At 51.8% G+C, this 19,172-nt stretch overlaps 1 protein-coding gene across 3 annotated transcripts in view; it reads right to left on the reverse strand.

The window, feature by feature from the left end:
* The window catches only part of SH3RF3 (SH3 domain containing ring finger 3), a 117,035-nt gene that overhangs the window by 41,676 nt on the left and 56,187 nt on the right, over window positions 1-19,172 (reverse strand). The window contains exons 2-4 of one of the 3 annotated variants that reach the window (XM_064481756.1): window positions 18,223-18,477; window positions 5,000-5,095; window positions 352-705 (exon numbers count right to left, since the gene is read on the reverse strand). In XM_064481756.1, coding sequence (XP_064337826.1) covers window positions 352-705; window positions 5,000-5,095; window positions 18,223-18,477 — 705 coding nt within the window. The remainder of the gene's footprint in view (window positions 1-351; window positions 706-4,999; window positions 5,096-18,222; window positions 18,478-19,172) is intronic. The other 2 variants (XM_064481757.1, XM_064481758.1) reach the window with 2 other exon arrangements.

The raw sequence follows: 19,172 nt of genomic DNA on the forward strand, positions 1-19,172 counted from the left end.
GGTCTGAGCTCCAGCCCTTTCTCTCTGTTGACAGGGAGGACGTCAGCAAGTGTCACCAAGATGCTGAAGACACAAGAGCACTAAACCAAGACTTTTTCCAACACGTCAGAGGGGCTGAAGGCAGACTGGGATAGGACCTTCAAAGGCTCAGCCGCAGGCCCTGAGAAGCACCTGACATTATTGGGCCGTCTGAATGCTGGTTGAGACCGAAACACACCTCCCACCAGGGCTTGGGTGACCCTGAGGCCAAGACCCCCAAATGCACCACTGCCTGGCCTCCCTCATGCCAGCCCAGGGGACCAACTCGGGGATGGAGAGCCAGGTGGAGCTGAGGAGGCACCACGACATTACCTGGGCAGGAGCACTGCAGGACAGGTGCGACAGGTCCCCGATCCTGGCCGCGGCTCGGGGGTCACTGGAGCTGATCAACACGGGCGCACTGATCTCCATGGAGCGCCTGTGGCTGGCAGCCTGCGCAGACTTGTGCGTCATGCTGAGTGCCGTGAAGGAGTGCCGCTTTTTGGCATTCTTCTTGCTGTCCACACGCCTCTGGAAGGCGCTCACCGCCCCTGTGCTGCCTGAAGTGGGACCCGGGGTGGCTCTGATGGCTGTGCTGGGGTCAGAGGGCAAGGAGGTGAGGCAGCCGGACGCCACGGCCAGGCCCGGCTTGTCCATCTCCATCAGCTGCTTGGCAGCATCGTTGAGCTGAGGAGAGAGGAGGTAGCAGTGAGTATTGGCCACCCGGCACACAGTGGGTTCAAACCTCCAATCCTTCCAACAGCACGTACAGTACGGATGCCACCCTGAAAACACGACAAAGGCTGGGGTGGTGTCAGAGGATTTTATTGCAGAGGTGTGTTTTCCAGGCACTACTGCCATGTCAGCCCAGTGTCACCCCAATCTTTCCCTGGGCCACCCATTTCTGGGGTGCAAGGTGCAGACCTGCAGGGACCAGGGGAGGGGAGAGAGGGGGCACCCAAAGGCGAGTCCCCCTTCTCCCCATTTTGGCTGAGCTGTGCTGCCTGGGAAATGCCCAGAGGGGGCACCAGAGTAGGAGCGGCACTCTATGGGCTCCCCACCTCCTGCACCAGCAGGACACAGCTTCGTCGGCACATAGCCCTGCCAGGCTGGACGGATTCCAGGTGGACAGTCCTCAGGCTGCTGGCAGAGCCTTGCCAGTGAGGTCAGGGAGGGGCAGAACACTGGGCCCTCCTGGAACTGGACACATGCAGATCGAGTGCGGACCATGGGTCCAAGGGAAGCACTAGCAGAGCCCAGGGCACAGAGTTCAGGCCCCAATCCAGGGGTCAGTTTGGAGAAGGGTTTGAAGCCTTCACGGGTGACGGATGGGGGATGGGGTGGGCCTGAAAGGATGCCCTGGGTTCCAGTGGGAACCAGAGAGGAAACATGTGAGTCAAGGGAACCCCTGAGGGCGCCAAGTCCTCAGCTGAGCCCCGGGGCTGGGCCAGGAAGGGCCACGTCCACACACAGGGTCTGACATCAGGCCAGGCAGTAAAGTCCCCTCAGCCCTGGGGTTTCTCATTCGCCGACTGAGCGGGGTTTGCAGCTGGTCACGTCTCAGTGAGTTACAACCAAACCAAAGAAAGCGCCGCGAGACCTGCGCAGCCAGGGGAGGGATGCGCGGTGCCCACGGGCCCAGCGGGGCACGGGCGCTGGACGGCCGCACACCCAGACGGCCCAGGCGCAGGGCTGTCAGCATTTCCACTACAAACGCCTGTCCTCCCTCCACAGGCTGGTTTTGAAAAATTCACTCCAGGCCCCAGAATCTGTGATCTAAATCCAGAATTATTTCCTTTGAAATGCTGCCTCCAACCAGGCTCAGCTGTTCTGCTCTAGTTTAAGGCTTTGTTCATCTGCTCCCTCACCAGAGCTGCTTGAAGAAGAACTGGTGCGGTCCCCCTCTCCCCCCGCCGCCTCCCAGGGCCCTCTGACCCCCGAGTGCCGGCCTCCTGCCCGCGTTCTGAGCCCACCGGCCAGGCTCACAGCAGAGCAGAAGCAGGACGCACCAGGCACAGAGCCTGGGCTCGGCGGCACCAAAACACAGTCTAAACCACCCGCCGCCTGCCTCCACGCAGAGGGTTTTGTGTAGGCAATGCCATTGGGCTCAAATAATCTCATTCTTCCCCAAAGCAGCAGCCCTGGAGTCGCATGCAGCCCCCTGGTGCGCACGGGGGGAGAGCCCGCCTGGGATGGGAGAGGATGCTGCGTCCCCAGGGCAGAGTGAACGCTCACTCCTGAAGGGTCCTCCCCAGTCCAGCACCACGACCTCTGCACTGCGGGGCCCAGTGGCCGCCTGCCGCGTGCCCGCCCGCCTGCCCTGCACGCTCTTAAGACCGCAGCCTCAGGGTCGGAGGAGGGCTCCTTGTGATTCCGTCCTGCGAGAAGCCCGGTTTAGGCAGGGCAACGTCTGTGGGGATAAACACCACACCGAACTGTCCTGTCTGCCGACACAGGCTCAGCTCGGGTCCCAAAGCTGCAAAGACCCAAGACCCCGCTCTGGTCTCAGATGCCTACTTGCCTCCCAGAGGGAAGACAGTCTGAACTTTGCAACCCATGGGGATGCCCCCAAGGTCACGTACAGGTGAGTCAAAAGACAACTGATACATAAACAGTAAATCAGTCTCAGGAAAATACCGGTTGGGCCTCCTTCCTCAGTGTTTGCTGAGGTCCAGGAACCTATTTCAGAGCACCTCGGGCTGTGGCTGGGACCCTAGGGCGATGGTGGGGGCCGGGGGCCGGGGGCCGTGAGCTGCAACCCTGTCCCAAAGGTGCAGGACAGGGGAGTGAGGCTGCTTGCCCTGCTCAGCCCCTGCTCCCAGGAGGACAGCCTAGCTGCCTGGTCTCTGAGGAACCGTGCAATTGAGGAGGCAGTGCTCAGAGCAGAGGGGCCTGCAGGGACACCCCTGCACCCTCCAGGGAGAGTATCTGGAAGACTGTCTCCAGGGTTCAGGCAGTCGAGCCTGGAGAAGCACTGAACAGAGACCCCCAGTGCCTCTGAGTGTGTCTGAGCCCTGAGAGTGTGAAGAGGCCCTGCTGACTGGCTTTCCAGCCAGAGCCCAAGCTCGCAGCCTCCCCGACAGTGCCTGTGCCCCTCCAGACAGGGAAGCTGGTGGGCCAGGCTTGGCCTCCCGCAGGGGGGCCCTGCTACCTGCCTCGGGCTCTCTGCAAGATTGGGTCTTAGCTTCTTAAACTGCATCTTAAGGAAAAGTGCATGGTTGTTACCTGTCCACTTGACAGCCACACAGCTATGCCCAAGGTCAAGGCAGGAGCCTCCCCTCCCCCAGGGCCTCCCCTGCCTCCTCCACCCAGTCTCCCCAGGCCCCCTACTCCACCACCCGGAGCAGGGGGAGTTCTGCTGCTCCTGAACTTCTAGAAGGAAAAGTCATAGAGCGTACGTACTCTCTTCTGCCTGGCTTCTTTCAAACATTTGTCTGTGAGATGCATCCATGCTTTTAAAGTAGTCTTTTCACCCTCTCTGCTGGGCAGCACCCTCACGTAGATGCCCCGGCTCCGGCACCTGTCCCACCGTGATGGGCATCTGAGTTGACTCCAGTTCAGGGCATCGTGGCCAGTTCCTAGGGACATCCCTGTCTGTCTTCAAGTGGCCCTGTAAGAGTCTGCCTGGGAAGACGTTCCACTGGCCAAAGACGTAGGGAGCTCAGACTCTCCACATCTGGTTTTGTGCATCGAGTTCTGGTGTCTAAAGCAGCAAGATGGAGATCACCCCCCAGAGTTGAAGCAAATGCACATATGAGGCTGGAGGTGCTGGGGACTGTGGTCCTCACAGGGGCCAGAGAGCAGTGTGTGTGCTTGCACATGTGTGCACTGTGTGCTCCTCACAGAGGCCAGAGTGCAGCGTGTGTGTGCACATGTGTGCACGTGTGTGTCCCTCACAGGGGAACCAGAGAGGAGTGTGTGTGCAGTGTGTGGACTCAGTGTTGTAGGAGAGTCTCAGAACTCCTGAGCTGTTTATCCTGAGGAAGTGTGAGAACCATTGGTGCAGAACATTTAGGGAAAGGGGAGGAAAGGGCCAGAAACTGGAAAAACAGAGGAGGCTAAACTGCAAAGAGCCTTGGATGCCACAACCAGCAGGTAACGGAACCCACCGGCCCACGGGGCTGAGCAGGGGCAGAGCCCGCCCAGTCCCTGCGTCAGGGGCAGCCCTGCCCTGAGCAGGGGGCTGAGTCCGGGGCAGTCCCCTGGGAATACATCTGGCTCCGCCCCTCATCAGCGGGGGCCCTTCTGTCAAGCGGGGGGCCCCTGGTGTTCACAGTGGGGCAGCTGAGAGGCTGAACGAACATCCCCAGAGGACACAGAGATGCATGGGTTGGGCGTGTGGTCAGTCTGTGGACGTGCACACGCGGACATGTGCTGACCAACAGCAGATGCACACACAGCCCACTACGACCAAGGGTTTAAAGGTCAAAGGTCTGAGTGCTGCCCGCTTGGTCACTGCCCATAACTGACTCGCTGGAAACCTGGTGCTTCTTGGTTACAGAGAAGAGGCGGGAAATCATCAGCCCTTAAATTGGCCCAAACTGTCTCCCCATCAGGGACCTGCAGCTGGATGAGCTGCCCCAAACCCGGAGTCCTGGAGGCCTCTACGCGCCCTTTAGCTGTCTGCAGAGTCACAGGGAAAGGCGGCCTCCCAGTATGAGCTCTTCTCCCCTGGGGTCTGGGGGCAAGAGCAGCAGAACCTGGGAGAGTCTTGGAAAAACAAGGCTGGGCCCAGGTCTGCACGGAGCCCTGCCTCGTGGCCCAGGCGCTAAGATGACGGACAGTCCGGCCCACACAGACCACTCCCAGGAGGCCGAGGCAAACCTCATAGGCCACAGGGTTTGAATAAAACCCAAAGGCCGCCGCCATCCGATCTCAGATTACTGTTCTCCTTAGAAGCAGGCTCCAAGGCCAGGGCACCCCCAGTCTGGCGAAACAAACAACAGAGGGCAAGAAGAGGGGTCTGGGAGCACAGACTCACCTCCACGTACAGCAGGGGGAAGATCCCAATCTTGTCCCCCAGCATCCCCTCCGCCCAGTTGTCATCCACTCTTCTGATCACAGTCAGGACTTCATCCTGGAACGGGGCCGAGTAGACACACACACACAGGTACAAAAACAGAACCAAGAGGTTTGTTAGTAGCCTTGAAGGAAAGATTCTAAGCGATACTGATCCTGAGATCGGACGTGAAAACCGTCTACCCGCGTCCTCACCCCGCGTCTCCCGCAGCAGACACCCTCCAGTGGAAGTGTGTGGCAGTTTACAATACAGTTAGTATTTTAAATTCATGTTCCTAATATTTATTTATGAATAAAGCTGTTTTCAGTAAATATAAATTCAACCAAGGTTTCTAAGTTTCTGGCTCCATCAAAGCACAAAATATGACCCAGTCCAACTCCATTTATTTGGAGTCATGGGAACACGGAGCTCTGAATAACGCTCTCAAGTCCCCATCATGCCAGACAGCACCAAGGACAGAGTCAGGATGCCAGGCGGCTGGGAGGGGGACACGGCCAGGTGCCACGGGGCCAAGGGCCACAGGGACAGACCGTGAGCATGGAGGGAGGATAAAGAGGGAAGCGCTGGCGGGCAACAGTGAAGGGGGGACCATGTGGGGCACATAGGGTGCAGTGGACACCCGCCCAGGGCTCTGCCAGGACTCAGGGCCCACCTGGGCTGAAGTGCACGCAGGGGCCGACCAGACCTGAGGGCACCACCTGCTTCCCCAGGGGCTTTCACCACCTTAGTGTGCAGAAGTCATGTGGGAACACGGGCCTCTCTCAAGGTCAGAGGGACGTTTCAGGCCGACGGACCTGCCAACACTGTCAGAGAAGCTGCGTGGCTCAGGGCGTGGCTCTAGGCGAGGTGGAACGAGGCTCCCAGAGCGAGGAGGGAGAGGCCCGGCTGCGGCTCTGTCCTGGGAGCTTCCCCACGGCCCTGCCACCCCTCCCGGGAGAGCAGGGAGCAGTGCAAGGCAAGAGCACCCTCGCTCTCCGTCCTCACCCCCAAGGTCCCAGCTTAAACATACAGCTGATGAGTAGAACATTTCTTTTTCCTATTGATACTATGCACACGACACATTACAGGGTGGCTGGCGCTCGGCTGCAGGACGACACCCGCTAGGGCTCCTTGTAGTCAGTCTTGGCCAGGAGGGCGGGAGGGCTTCCTGGTGACCTCAAGGGCCAGAGTGGCCAGCAGGCTTGAGGAGGGATGGACAGAGATGGCCCCGTAACCCTGCACCTTGCTTATCTCATACCAAGTTCCCAACCAAGAGAGCCCTGTGCCCGTGGTGAACTCCACTCAGACTCAGTCCAAGGGTGACCCCCGAGACTTTGCCAACAGTGCAGAGGGACAAATAATTGAAGGCAAGAGAAAAATAAAACAAAAAAGACATTTAATTCTGTAAAGTAAAAAGAAAAATACCAGATTAATTTTGGTAAAAGATAAAATACTATAATATCCACACTATTATTTGAGACTGGTCTAGAAATTAGAGTCAAATAAATGAAAGAAACTAGGAAGTATGAATATTGGAAAAAAATCATACAATTTTCTGCCTAGAAAAACAATAGCAACTAAAAATGAGAATAAGTAAGAATTTGAGAAAGGCTTCTAATTTTAAAATAAATACATGAAAATCATTGGTTTTCCCATCAACCAGCAATAATCAGTTATAAAATGTGATTAAAATTGGCTAATCATTAAAAAAATAAAGTTAGTTCTCTAATTCACTGTATTAAGTCCAAAATTAATTCCGTAAGTATTAAAGATTTAAATGTTAGGAGAAAAAAGTTGAATGTCCAAAAAAAAATACGAATAGGTATTTAATCTTGAGCTGAGGACGGTCTTAAGAAGTAAATAACAAAGATTTGGTTACAGAAAAATGAAATTCTCTAGTTAAAAACAGCAAGAACAAAACAGAAAGGCAAACACTCTAGAAAAATACTTGCAGGACACACTGGAGACAAAGACCTAATATCCTCACTACATAAGGACTTAGAGACACAGCAGGAAAAAGAGAAAAGACCTTAAAAGAGAAACAGGCCAAGTGGAAAAATCAGGCAACTCACAAAAAGGAAGAAAAGCAGCCTGCAGTTAAATACACTTAAAAATGTGATTCCTGACTAATATTAAAAAAATACAATTTTAGACAAGAAGATTCATTTTCTCCTTGTTCTTCAGTGTCTATCAGATTAGCAGGGATGAACACAAGCCAGCTCACAGCGTGGTCCCCACTTCTGGTGGGGAGGTAAGTTTCTGGTGGCAGTTTGGCAGTCCTATCAAACACGAGAGCCCTCACACCCACTGAGCTGACAAAAACACTCCTAGAGACTCTATCCTAAAAAGATCAAAGACATGCAAGAAGGTTTAGCTCTGGATGTGTTCATTACAGTGTTTGTTCAACTAGAGAGAAACTGGAGACAACCGCACAGCCAGAGGGTTAATTAGATAAATGGTGGTGAGTCCACCAGTGCCACGCCCCCTGCAGCCCACCCCTGCCACCCTGTCCCAGCCATGGAGGAGGGGGTGCGGAGATGCACAGGTGGAGCTCATTGCCTGGAGGTGCAGCTCCTTGGAAGACCGAGCTCTAACAACAGGGTCACAGGCTGCAGAGCACGTCTCCCCGCCCACCCCTCACCGCGGCGTCTCTGAAGGCCTACTTATAGCGGCTCCTCTTACCTGCTTCCTCCTGTCCAACCACCAAAACAAATGACTAGATGTCCTAAAAGGCAACAGACAGTTTGCAGAGACAGAGCAAGCATCAGAATCAGACTCAGATACGGCAGGAGTGCTGGAATTATCACACAGGGAATTTAAACCAGCTATGATTAATCTGTTAAGGGCTCTAATGGATTAAGTAGACAGCATGCGAGAACAGATGGGCAGTGTAAACTGGGAGATGGTAAGTCCAAGAAAGAACCAAAAAGAAATGCTAGAGATCAAAAGCTCTGTAACAAAAACAGAGTGCCTCTGATAGGCTTACTGGCAGATTTAACACGGCCGAGGAAAGAATCTCTGTGCCTAAGGATATCTTAACAGAAACCTCCAAAACTGCAAAGAGAACAAAGACTGAAAAATAAATAAACAAAAATCCAGAAAAGAACAGGATATACAAGAACTGTGGGATAACTACCGAAGGTGTTATATACACATAATGGGAACATAGGCAGGAGAAGAAAGAAAAAAAGGAACTAAAGAAATATTTGACAGAATAATGACTGAGAATTTTACACCCTGCAAAATTATCCTTCAACAGTGAGGGAGGAATAAAGAATTTCTGAGACAAACAAAAACTGAGGGAATTTGTTGCCAGTAGACTTGCTTTGCAAGAAATGTTAAAAGAAGTTCCTTAGAGAGAAGAAAAGTTTATACAGGTCAGAACCTTGAATCTACATAAAGAAAGAATACTGGCAAAGGAATAAGTGAAGGTAAAGTAAGAACTTATTTTCCTTATTCTTAATTGAGTTAGCAAGATAATAATTTGTTCAAAATAGTAATAGCAACAATGTACCTGATTACATACGCTGATGTACATATCATGTATGTATCTCACATATATAGTTTGTGTATATATACACTTACACATGTTTATATGTAAATTAAATGAACAACAATGACACAGTGGACAGGAGGAAGGAATTAGGATTATGTTGTTATTATAAGGTACCCACACTACCTGTGAAACAGTATAGTGTTATTTGAAAGTGGACTTAAATTAGTTATAAATATATATAGCAATCTCTAGGGCAACCAATAAAAAAATTTTTTAAAGGTACAACTGATATGCTAAGATAGGAGAGAAAATGCAATCATATAAATTGCTCAATTAAAACTGAAAAAGGCAAAAAAAAAGTGGAAAACAAAAACAGGAACAAAAATCAAGAACAAAATAGAAAACAGAAACAAATGTGGTAAATATTAATCCAACAATATCAATAATCACTTTGAATAGCAACAGTCTAAATGCACAAATTGAAAGACAGAGATTGTAAAGGTGGATCAAAAAACCAAACTCAACTGTATGTTTTCTACAAAAAACCCACTTTAAATATAAAGAGACACATAAATTAAAAGTAAAGGTATAAAGCAAGATACACTATGTTAACACTACTCAGAAGAAAGTAGGAGTAGCTATATTAATTTCAGATAAAGCAAACTTCAAAACAAGGAAAGTTCAGGGATAAAGAAGAGCATTACATAATGATGAAGGTGTCAATTCTCCAAGAAGATAACAAGTCTTAACATGTATGCATCCAACAACAGAGTGTCAAAATACGTGAAGCAAAAACTGATAGAACTACAAGGAGAAACAGATGAATCTACTATTAAAGATTGGAGACGTCAGTGCCCCACTGTCAGGCATGGACACATCCAGCAGGCAGAAAATCAGTAAAGACATAGTTGAACTCAGCACTACCAGTAATAGCAAAACACTCATCCTATTCAAGCTCACATGAACACTCACCAAGACAGTTCACATTTTGGGCCATGAAACACACCTTAACAAAGTTAAAAGACAGAAACCATACAAGGTCTACTCTCAGACCACAATGGAATTAAACTAGGAATCAATATCAGAAAGATACTTAGAAAATTTCAAAAGGCTTGGAAATTAACACAATTCTAATTATATTCAGTTCAAATAAGAAGTATCAAGAGAAAATTTTAAATATTTTAAAATAAATGAAAAAAACACAATTTGTTAAACTTTGTGGGCTGCAGTGCAAGTAGTGCTTAAGGGTAAATTTATAACTTTGAATATGTAAATCAGAAAAGAAGAAAACCTAAAATCAATAATCCAAGCTTCCACCTTAGGAAATTAAAAGAGAAGAGCAAATTAAATCCAAAGTAAGTAGAAGAAAAGACATAATAAAAATTAAAGCAGAAATCAATGAAGTTGAAAACATAGAATCAATTTTTAAAAATCAACAAAACTAAGATCAAAAGATCAATAAAACTGATTAGCTTCTAACCAAGATAAACAAGAAAAAAGACAGGCAGCACAAATTACTAATATCAGTAATGAAAGAGGGGACATTACCACAGATCCCATGGGCATTAAAAGGATAATAAAGAAATATTACGAACAATTCTATGCCCACAAATTGGATAAATAAAATGAACCAGTTCCTTTAAGAACACAATCTGTCAAAACTCACACAAGAAGAAACAGACAATCTGAATAGGCCTCTATCTGTTAAACAAATTGAATCAATAATTAATAAACTTCCAAAGTAAAAAAGCACCAGACCTAGATGGGTTCACTTGTGCACTCTACCAAACATTTAAGGAAGAAATTATACCAAATTCTCTAACACTCTCTTTCAAAAGAGAGAAGCATAGGGACTACTTCCTAACTCATTCCGAGGCCAGCAATATACTAATACAAACTAGACAAAGACACAGTAGGCAAAGAAGACTGCAATGTCTCTCGCAAACCTAATCGCAAAAATCCTCAACAAAATATTAGCAAGTTGAATCCAACAAAATTTAAAAAGAATTACACAGCATGACCAACTAGGGTTTATTCCAGGTATGCAAAGCTTGTTTAACATTAAAAAAATCAATGAATAGCTCACAGCGAAAAAAGATGTGACAACGAATATACGTATGTTCATGTATAACTGAAAAATTGTGCTCTACACTGGAATTTGACACAACATTGTAAAATGACTATAACTCAATAAAAAAATGTTTAAAAAAATCAGTGAATGTAATCCATCACATCAATGGGCTAAAGAAGAAAAATCACATCCTTACATTAATAGATGCAGAAAAAGCATGACAAAAATCAAACACCAATTCATGATTTTTAAATTAGAAATAGTAGTTAGTAAATTAGAAATAGAGTGAAACTTCCTCAATTTGAAAAAGAACATTTACAAAACCCTTCAGCTAACATCATTCTTAATGGTGAGAAATGTGAAGCTTTTCCTAAGACCAAAAACAAGGCAAGGATGTCCTCTTCAACCAAAGCCTTTCAATATTATAGTCAAAGTCCTAGCTAATGCAATAAGGCAAGAAAAGGAAACAAAAGGTATACAGATTGGGAAGAAATAAATAAAACTGTCTTTGTTTGCAGATGACATGATTGTCTGTGTGGAATATCTGAAAGAATCAACAGAAAACTACAACCAATAAGCAATTATAGCAAGGTTTCAGGATATAGATTAATACACAAAAATTAAATACTTTTCTATACACTAGCAATGAACAAGTGGAATTTGACATTAAAGGTACAATACCATTCACATTAGCACCTGAAAACATGAAACACACACCTAGATTATCTCTAGATTTAGGTATAAATCTAACAAAATAGTACAAGGCCTTTATGAGGAAAGTTACAAAACTCAGATGAACAAAATCGAATATGAACTAAATAAACAGATGTTCAATGTTCACGGGTAGGAGGGCTCGATATTGTCACAAGGTCAGTTTTTCTCAACTTCTAGATTCGGTGCAATCCCAATCAAAGTCTCAGCAAGCTTTTTTGTGGATACTGACAAACTGACTCTGAACTGTATCTGGAGAGGCGAAAGATCAGGAGAGCCAACTCAACACTCAAAGAAAAGAACAAAGACTGGCACTGTCTGACTTCGAGACTTACTGTAAAGCTACAGTGCTGAAGACAGTGTGGGACTGTGATAGAATATAAAAATAGATCAATGGAACAGAATGGAGAGCCTAGAAACCGACCCACATAAATGTGGTCCACTTGTCTTTGATGAAGGAGCGAAGGCACTACAATGAGCAAAGAGGCTCCTCAACAAATGGTGCCAGAACAACTGGACAACCACATGGGAAAAAAAAAAAAAGAATCTAGACACAGACCTTACATCTTTCACAAAAATTACAATGGACCACAGCTCTAAGTGTAAAATGCAAAACTGTAAAACTCTTAGAAGACGACAGGAGAAAATCCAGATGCCCTTGGGTTTGGTGATGACTTCTGAATACAACATCAAAGGCTGGTCCATGAAAAAAAGAATTGATAAGCTGGACTTCATTAAAATTAAAAATTCCTGCTCTGTGAAAGACACTGTGAAGAGAATGAAAAGACAAGCCATGGACTGGTGAAATATTTGCAAAAGACATATCTGATGAAGGACTGTTACCCAAAATATACAAGCAACTCTTTAAAATTCAACAATAAGAAAATAAACAGTTGAACTTTAAAATGGGCCAAAGACCTTAACACACACCTCACTAAAAGAGACACACAGATGGCAAATACTCCACATCATATGTCACCAGGGAGGTGCAAACTAAAACAACGAGACACCACTACACACCTTATTAGAATGGACAAGACCCAAACCCTGACAACACCAGGCGCTGGTGAGGATGTGGAGCACCAGGAACTCTCGTCACTGCTGGTGGAAAAGTGAAATGGCACAGCCACCTTGGAAGAAAATTCGGCGGCTTCTTACAAAACTAAATGTACTTTTGCCATGCAATCCAGCAGTCACACTCCCTGGTATTTACTGGAACGAGCTGAAAACATGTCCACATGAAAACCTGCACATGGGGGTTCACAGCAACTAATCTTGGAAGCAACAGAGTTGTCCTTTGGTAAGTGAATGGCTAAATAAACTGTGGTCCATCCAGACAATGGAATGTTACTCAGTGCTAAAAGGAAATGAGCTATCAAGTCATGAAAACACATGGAGGAACCTTAATGCACATGACTAAGTGAAAGAAGCCAATCTGAAAAGACTACTTACTGTACGATCCCAACAAAATGACGTTCTGAAAAAGGCAAAACTGTGGGGACACAGGGAAAGCATCAGCGATCGCTAGGAGCTGTGGGGAGGGAGGCAGGATTAGGTGGCGCACAGAGTTTTAGGGCATGAAACCATCTGTATGATACTCTAGAATGGTACGTACGTGTCGTTACACATTCGTCCAAACCCGTAGGATAGACAACACCCGGAGTGAACAGTAATGTAAACTACGTGCTTTGGGTGGTGATTACATGTCAACATGGGTTTATCAGCGGCAACAAATGCTCCATCTGCTGGGGATGCTGACGGCGGGGCAGGCTGTGCACGCCGGGGCAGGGTGTATGGAAAATCTTTGTACCTTCTGCTCAGTTCAGGCATGAACCTGAAACTGCTCTACAAATTAAGTCAATTTGAAAAATGGCTGAAAGTGCCACAGAGCGATGGACATGAACAGACTGCAGCACTCACACAACATAGGTGCAGCTCACACACACAACGTGCGGAGAAAACAAAGCTGGACACGGAGGTACATCCTGCATATTCTGTTCACCTGATGTTCAAGAGCAGACTCGCTCTCCATGGTGCCGGAAGACCCAGAGGGAAGGTGGAGGGCCGGGGGTCCCGGCACCCACCACTCCTCCGCTGGGTAGTGATTTGAGGACATTTTCTTTCCAACCACCAAGCTGCATCATTCTGACTAGTGGACTGGTCGGTATATTGTGCTGTACTTAGATAAAAAGCTCTTTTTTAAAAGTAACAATCTTTCCAGTGTGGACAAGCCATGGCGCGCCCTGAGTCCTGCCTGTGGTCCTGACACACCTCTAAAAGGGACATCACATCCTGAGGAAGCCAACATGAAGTGAAGAGTCTGAAATTGAGCACAGAAAACTGGAGAAGTGGGGCGTGGAGCCTGCATGTGGGGAGGTTTGGGGGCCTCCACTCTGGGCCCCCAGGTCCTGAGCAGCAGACGCAGCTCCACAGAAGGGAGAGCTGCCCCCTAAAGAGCCCCATCACTTAAGCGGGGGAGCTGGTCTTCCAAGGGCCACACGCAGCCAACCTGCTCCTCACCCAGTTCAGGGGCATCCCCTTGACACTCCCCAGGGGCTGGCAGAGGAGGCAAATGTCCCTCCCCAGGGAGAGCTTGGTGCCCACTCACAACACAGGGGCCTCATCCAACCCCATGAGTCTGGCACAGCCTAGCACGGGGCAGTCGTGTTAAAGTTCTGCTGCGAGGCCAGGACATCAGCAGGTGGGGCCTGCACAGCCCGCCTGCCCCTCACCTGAAAATCCAGGCCGTCCCAGCTGCATTTGGGGGCACCTGGTGGCAGGTGCCTGATCCGGCTCAGATATCAACAAAGCAGTTCTGGGTCCACGGCCGGGGCTGGAGGATGTGGGGGAGGCTGGGCTGTGCAGGGGGCCACCAGTCCCCGCACACAGGCAGGTGACTGACCTCCCTCCTTCCCCACTGCTCTGATGCCACCTCAGCGAGGACCACTGAGCGCCAGGCGGCACCTCAGAACTACGGCATAAGATCCCGCGTGCCCTGGAAACAGTCACGACTTCTCCCGCCACTGACCAGAACCAGGAAAGCAACACCGGATTCCCGTCAGGCCTCTGACTTGCTGCCGTGTTTCAGAAAGCTGGTCCCCTCGGGGAAGCCGCGCCCTCGGAGCCTGCAGCTGCTGCCCAGCTGTAAGGCAGTCCGGGAGCTGAACAGCCCGAGCAGAACACAGCACTGGGGAAGGAGAGGTGAGTCGGAGCCGCCCACTCCCCCAGGCTCACCTGTTTGGTCCCTGGTGCAAGATCTGAGTCTTCCCGCCCTGAGAGCATCCTGACTGCCCCTCAGGACAGAGGGCACACGGTGGGCCTCGGATGCCCAGCGATGGGCACAGCAGCCTTGACGTAGTAGCTGAGGAGGCTCCACACCCCCCGGCAGCCCCTCCAAGGTGTGGCCCAGGGTGATCGGGGACAGGGGACTGCCCGCAATCTCGGCTCCACAAAGCGAGTGTCTGTGGAGGCCCACCCTCCCGGGAGCGCCCTGGGCCAACACAAGAAGCGAGGTGCACCTGACAGAACAGGGAGCCAGCGAGGGCGGAAGCGAGAGCCGGCTGAGTGCCTGTTTCGAGGTCGGTTCCCTAAATGCCTTTGCCCATTGAGTCCTACTGTCAACCCCATTTTACAGTCAAAAAAAAAAAAGGACTCAAAGGTGAAACACATGTCCCAAAGTCACCGTACAAAAGTAAAGGTGTCACAATTGGAATCCTTGTCTCACCCTAGAGCCCAGTCTCTGAATCCATGTGCTCCGTCTCCACTATATCTGTCCCCCGATCAGAACACAGTTTGGGATCAATGCTGGGTGAATTCACAAAGAAGAGAATCCCACGTTTGGGAAGGATGATTAAACATTCAGCCGCGTAAGACACCACAGGGCAGGGTCTCGTGGCGAGGCCAGCAGGAGGGGAGCCTGCTGAAGTCAGGACAACCAGGGGTGTTTTAACAGTGCTCTCTGCTGACTCGGAGCTCACCTCGGGCCCTGCAGGGCTGGGTGGGGAGGGAGGACACGAGATGAGGATGAGCAGGGGCTGCGATGGTGGGCCTGGGTCCCACTGCGGCTCGGGTGCCGGTACCTCTGAGACGAGTCACACGTGGGCTCCTGACGCCACAGGGCTGAGCTCACACGGGGACCCCTAACTGTGAAGGCCCTGCACCCAGGGCTCCTGATGCCCGAGCCTCTCCCTGCCACGTGGAGGGCAGTGCCCCGGAGGCCTACGGAGAGCTCGAAAGAACCGCTGACAGAGGGGACGCTGCGCTGCTTCCTTCTGTCTTTTTGTTCGCACATGCTCAGCTTTTTTGAAGTGAGGCTGCTAAGAAATTATGAAACTTGCTTTTTATAGCTGCTTTACAAGAAGCAACTATTCTTTCTCCTCCTAAACGAAACGAAGACTGGTTTTCGAGTGGCTTCAATCAACGCAGTTTAATAGGACTGTTCGGAAGCTGCCACTAAGGGCGAGCCTTGCCTTGGTGCTCATGCCTCGTGCTGTCTTAAACCGAATCGATCCCATCACAGCAAGGCTCTTTAAAGGTACAGGCATCCTCCATGGACTTGAGACGCCCCCTCTTTCCTTGCTGAGGCCAGAACGGACATATCCGAACAACAAAACATTCCCTGGAAGCAAAACCGAGCTGCCTGAACCACGTGGCCACTTCAGGTGACAGGCTGTCAGAAGCAGCGTTCCAGCACGCGGAGGGAAACCTCAGCGGCCCCGCGGGCAGCAAACCCGCCAGGAGAGCCAGGAGGCCTCGCTCATGCCCCTTGGAGGCTGTCTGGAGGCATCTGGGGGTGAGAGATGAGAAAGAGCAGGTGCCTGGGTGCGGGAGCTGTGCCCTCATCTGAGCAGGGGGCCCAGGGGGTGCTGGTATAAAGCCTGGGTGAGCAAGGCAGGGAACATGTGGGGGAGTCACAGCACCGTCCCCACCGAAGTCTCACCCAGGGGTCTCCAACTCCCCACGTTCATCCACGGATTGAAGGAAAGAAAGCCCTGGAAGAGTGGCCTGAGGTCCGCGCACCGCCCCGCACCCTCGCCCGCACCGGGCGCCAATGGAGGAGCTGCCAAGTCTGCCCCTCCTGGCCACACCCCCGCCCCGCCCACGGGGTCGCCCCCATCACCGCCGGGTGCCAGGACCCAGACCCGCAGGATGCAGAGCTCAAGTGGTGCCACCACAGGACGAGTTCCCGCTTTTCCCACGAAGGCGGCTTTAAGACTTCTTTGGAAATACCAGACATTAAACACCATGTGACTGTGCAGTGCTTACGAGACCCCTGTCTGCCCCCGGGAGACCCGCAAGCCCTTCATGCTCGGGAACTGTCCTCCAGACACATGACCCTGGACTTGTGTCCCCATCTCTCCCGCCAGGCGTCAGGCGCCCGGGCAGGGTCAGGCCGGCACGTTTGGTTGACAAGTGGACACATGCCCCTCTGTCCTCTTGTCCAGTGGGCTCTGTTCTTCACCCCAGCGATGAGAGTCCCAAGCAGAGGCTCATACGTGGAGCAGGTGATGGCGGTGAAGGGAGGGAGGCTTTGCCAGGAGACACTGGAGGCCCTGGCTCTGCGGCCAGCTGCCTGCTCGGTGAGCTCTCCTGCCATGAAGGCTGTGAGGAGCGCCCTGCGTCTGTGCCTGGACCCATGACAGGTCTGTCTCCTTACAAGGGCCTGACCAGACCCCAAGGGGCAGTGGGAGTTTCTGCTCTTGGTCCCAAGTGATAGCACAGAGCGCCAGGGCCCAGGGGTCTCTCGGGGGGCTGGGCGGAGAAGTGAGCATGAGGGCCTCCTGTCGGGGGGGGGGGGGGGGAGTGGGGAGGGAGGGAGAGGGAGGCTGGTGCTGCTTCAGGGAGCTGCAGGGCCAGATGACAATGGGAATTATCACCAGAACCCCTTGATGGAAGGAAGGAGGAAAGAGCTGAATCCCTGAGTGAAAACAGACTATTCACCGTCAGGCTGAACAATGGGAACAAGACACAAACGGCAGCTGGCGCGGCCTGCACAGAACCAGCCAGTTTTGCTCAAAGCGGAGTGCTGGGGACTCACAGCCAAGTTCTGCTCTGAGCAGACGGGGAGAAGCACGATGAGCTGCCGTGGGCTCTAAAGTCGGAGATGGAGCTGGAGTCCAGCTCTGTTTACACCCGCGTGCCCACCCGCCTGAGAGGCAGGGAGATGGGAGCCAGGGAGAGGGGGAGGAGACAGGACTGGGAGGTGGGGGAGGGCGGGGCCCAACGAGCCTCAGGTGGCAACACAGCCTCTTAGAGCTTTGACAGCGGGCAGACAGGCTCCCACCTCTCCCTGGGGACCCTGGTGGTCCTAGAGGCAATTAACTAATCAATGAAGGTAACTTCATGGCTGCTGCCAGGCAGAAGCCTGGGGAGCAGGAGGAGGTGGGGAAGCCAGGGAGGAGGGACGTTCACCTCTGTCCCCTCTGCACTTTACGTCCCTGAGGCCGGGAGGCCAGAAACCAGGCCCCTCCACCTGACGCACCCCCAGGACAAGCACGCAGTAAATGCTACTGGTTTCTCACTAACCAGGTCCCGTGGCCTCACTGGCCACTTTGAATGACCCAAGCACAAGTGTCCACCCCTGTGCTCTCCAGGAGGGACCATGACAGGCTGGCTTCCGGGCCCAGCTCCCACCCCAGGACCTGACGGGGGTCGCTGCCGCAGTTTCCCCAGAGAGCCCCCTCCCAGGGCCCACGAGCCCTGGACACACTGTGACTCAGGTAACGAGGGTCCTGTCCCTGTTACCAGCAGGCGTCTGGCTGGCTGTGTGCCCTCTCCTTCCACCCAGCCGACCCTCAGGAAGAAGAAACCACTGCTGTCCCCTGAGGAGGCTCAGGGAGGGCTGGGAGTCACATCTGCTGGGACTGCGAGGCCCAGGCTCCCGGCTGGGCTGCGGTGGGGGGATGGCTGCTTTGGAGCCCACCTTACCTTGCTGAAGGTCAGACAGTCCTTGTCCTGGTCTCTGTCTTTCATCTCGAAATCATAGAGCGCTTTGCCCTGGGGTGGGGCCTGGGGCAGGGGCCGCAGGCCTGGGACGTAGCTGGTGGGCAGGAAGCCATGGTACCAGTGCTCATCCACCCGGTGCCGCAGGACAATGACGTCCCCCTTGCTGAACCTGAGGTCCCCGGGCTCCTTCCCCTCGTGACTGTGCGGGACTTTGCCGGAGGGCGGCTGGGGAAGGCTCTGAAAGCAGAACACGACTGGTTACTCAGCGGCTGCCCACCTGGCCTGCCTGGCGCCCGGACCGCGGGCCCGTGTCTGAGACCCCAGGAGGGGGCCCGTCACAGGAACACAGGGCCACAGCCCTGCGGGAGGAGGGCACTGCAGAGGGGCCCACCACGGTAACTCCCCTAGACCACCACCCCTGCCGCCTGCCCTCACCCCTCCCACCACGGCCCACGGCCCACGCTCTCCCATCTCCCAGGACCCTCTGGTCCATCAGTCCCCCGACCGCATGGCCACTGTTACATCGAGGCCCCAGAAGAGAGTGCTAGGTGCTTGCCCAACCACCCCTTGACATGGCAGGGGCCTGAGATGTGCCCATTAATTCCGTGTGCTCAGGTTATTTCTGAGACGGGGCCTGGGGCACGGCAGTGGGGAAGTGGCAACCGCTGTAAACCCACCCCCAGAGGTCCGGGAAAAGGCCATCCCCAGCTCCCACGAGTTCCAGCCTGGAGAGGGGACAGACGCCTTCTGAGCACAGGCAGGGGTGGACCGAGTGGGTGGCCAGGCCCCGACCCCGAGGTCAGAGCCTGACCCCAAGGTCCAAGTGCAGGGCTGGGAGCAAGCAACCAACCTCACTGGCTCCAGCCACATCTGGGAGGCAGCCACGCTTGTCTGCTCCCTTCGGTGGACAAGGAGGAGACGAGAGGAGGGAA

The sequence above is a fragment of the Camelus dromedarius genome, chromosome 33 (assembly GCF_036321535.1).
Source record: "Camelus dromedarius isolate mCamDro1 chromosome 33, mCamDro1.pat, whole genome shotgun sequence".
In the NCBI taxonomy this organism is placed as follows: domain Eukaryota; kingdom Metazoa; phylum Chordata; class Mammalia; order Artiodactyla; family Camelidae; genus Camelus; species Camelus dromedarius.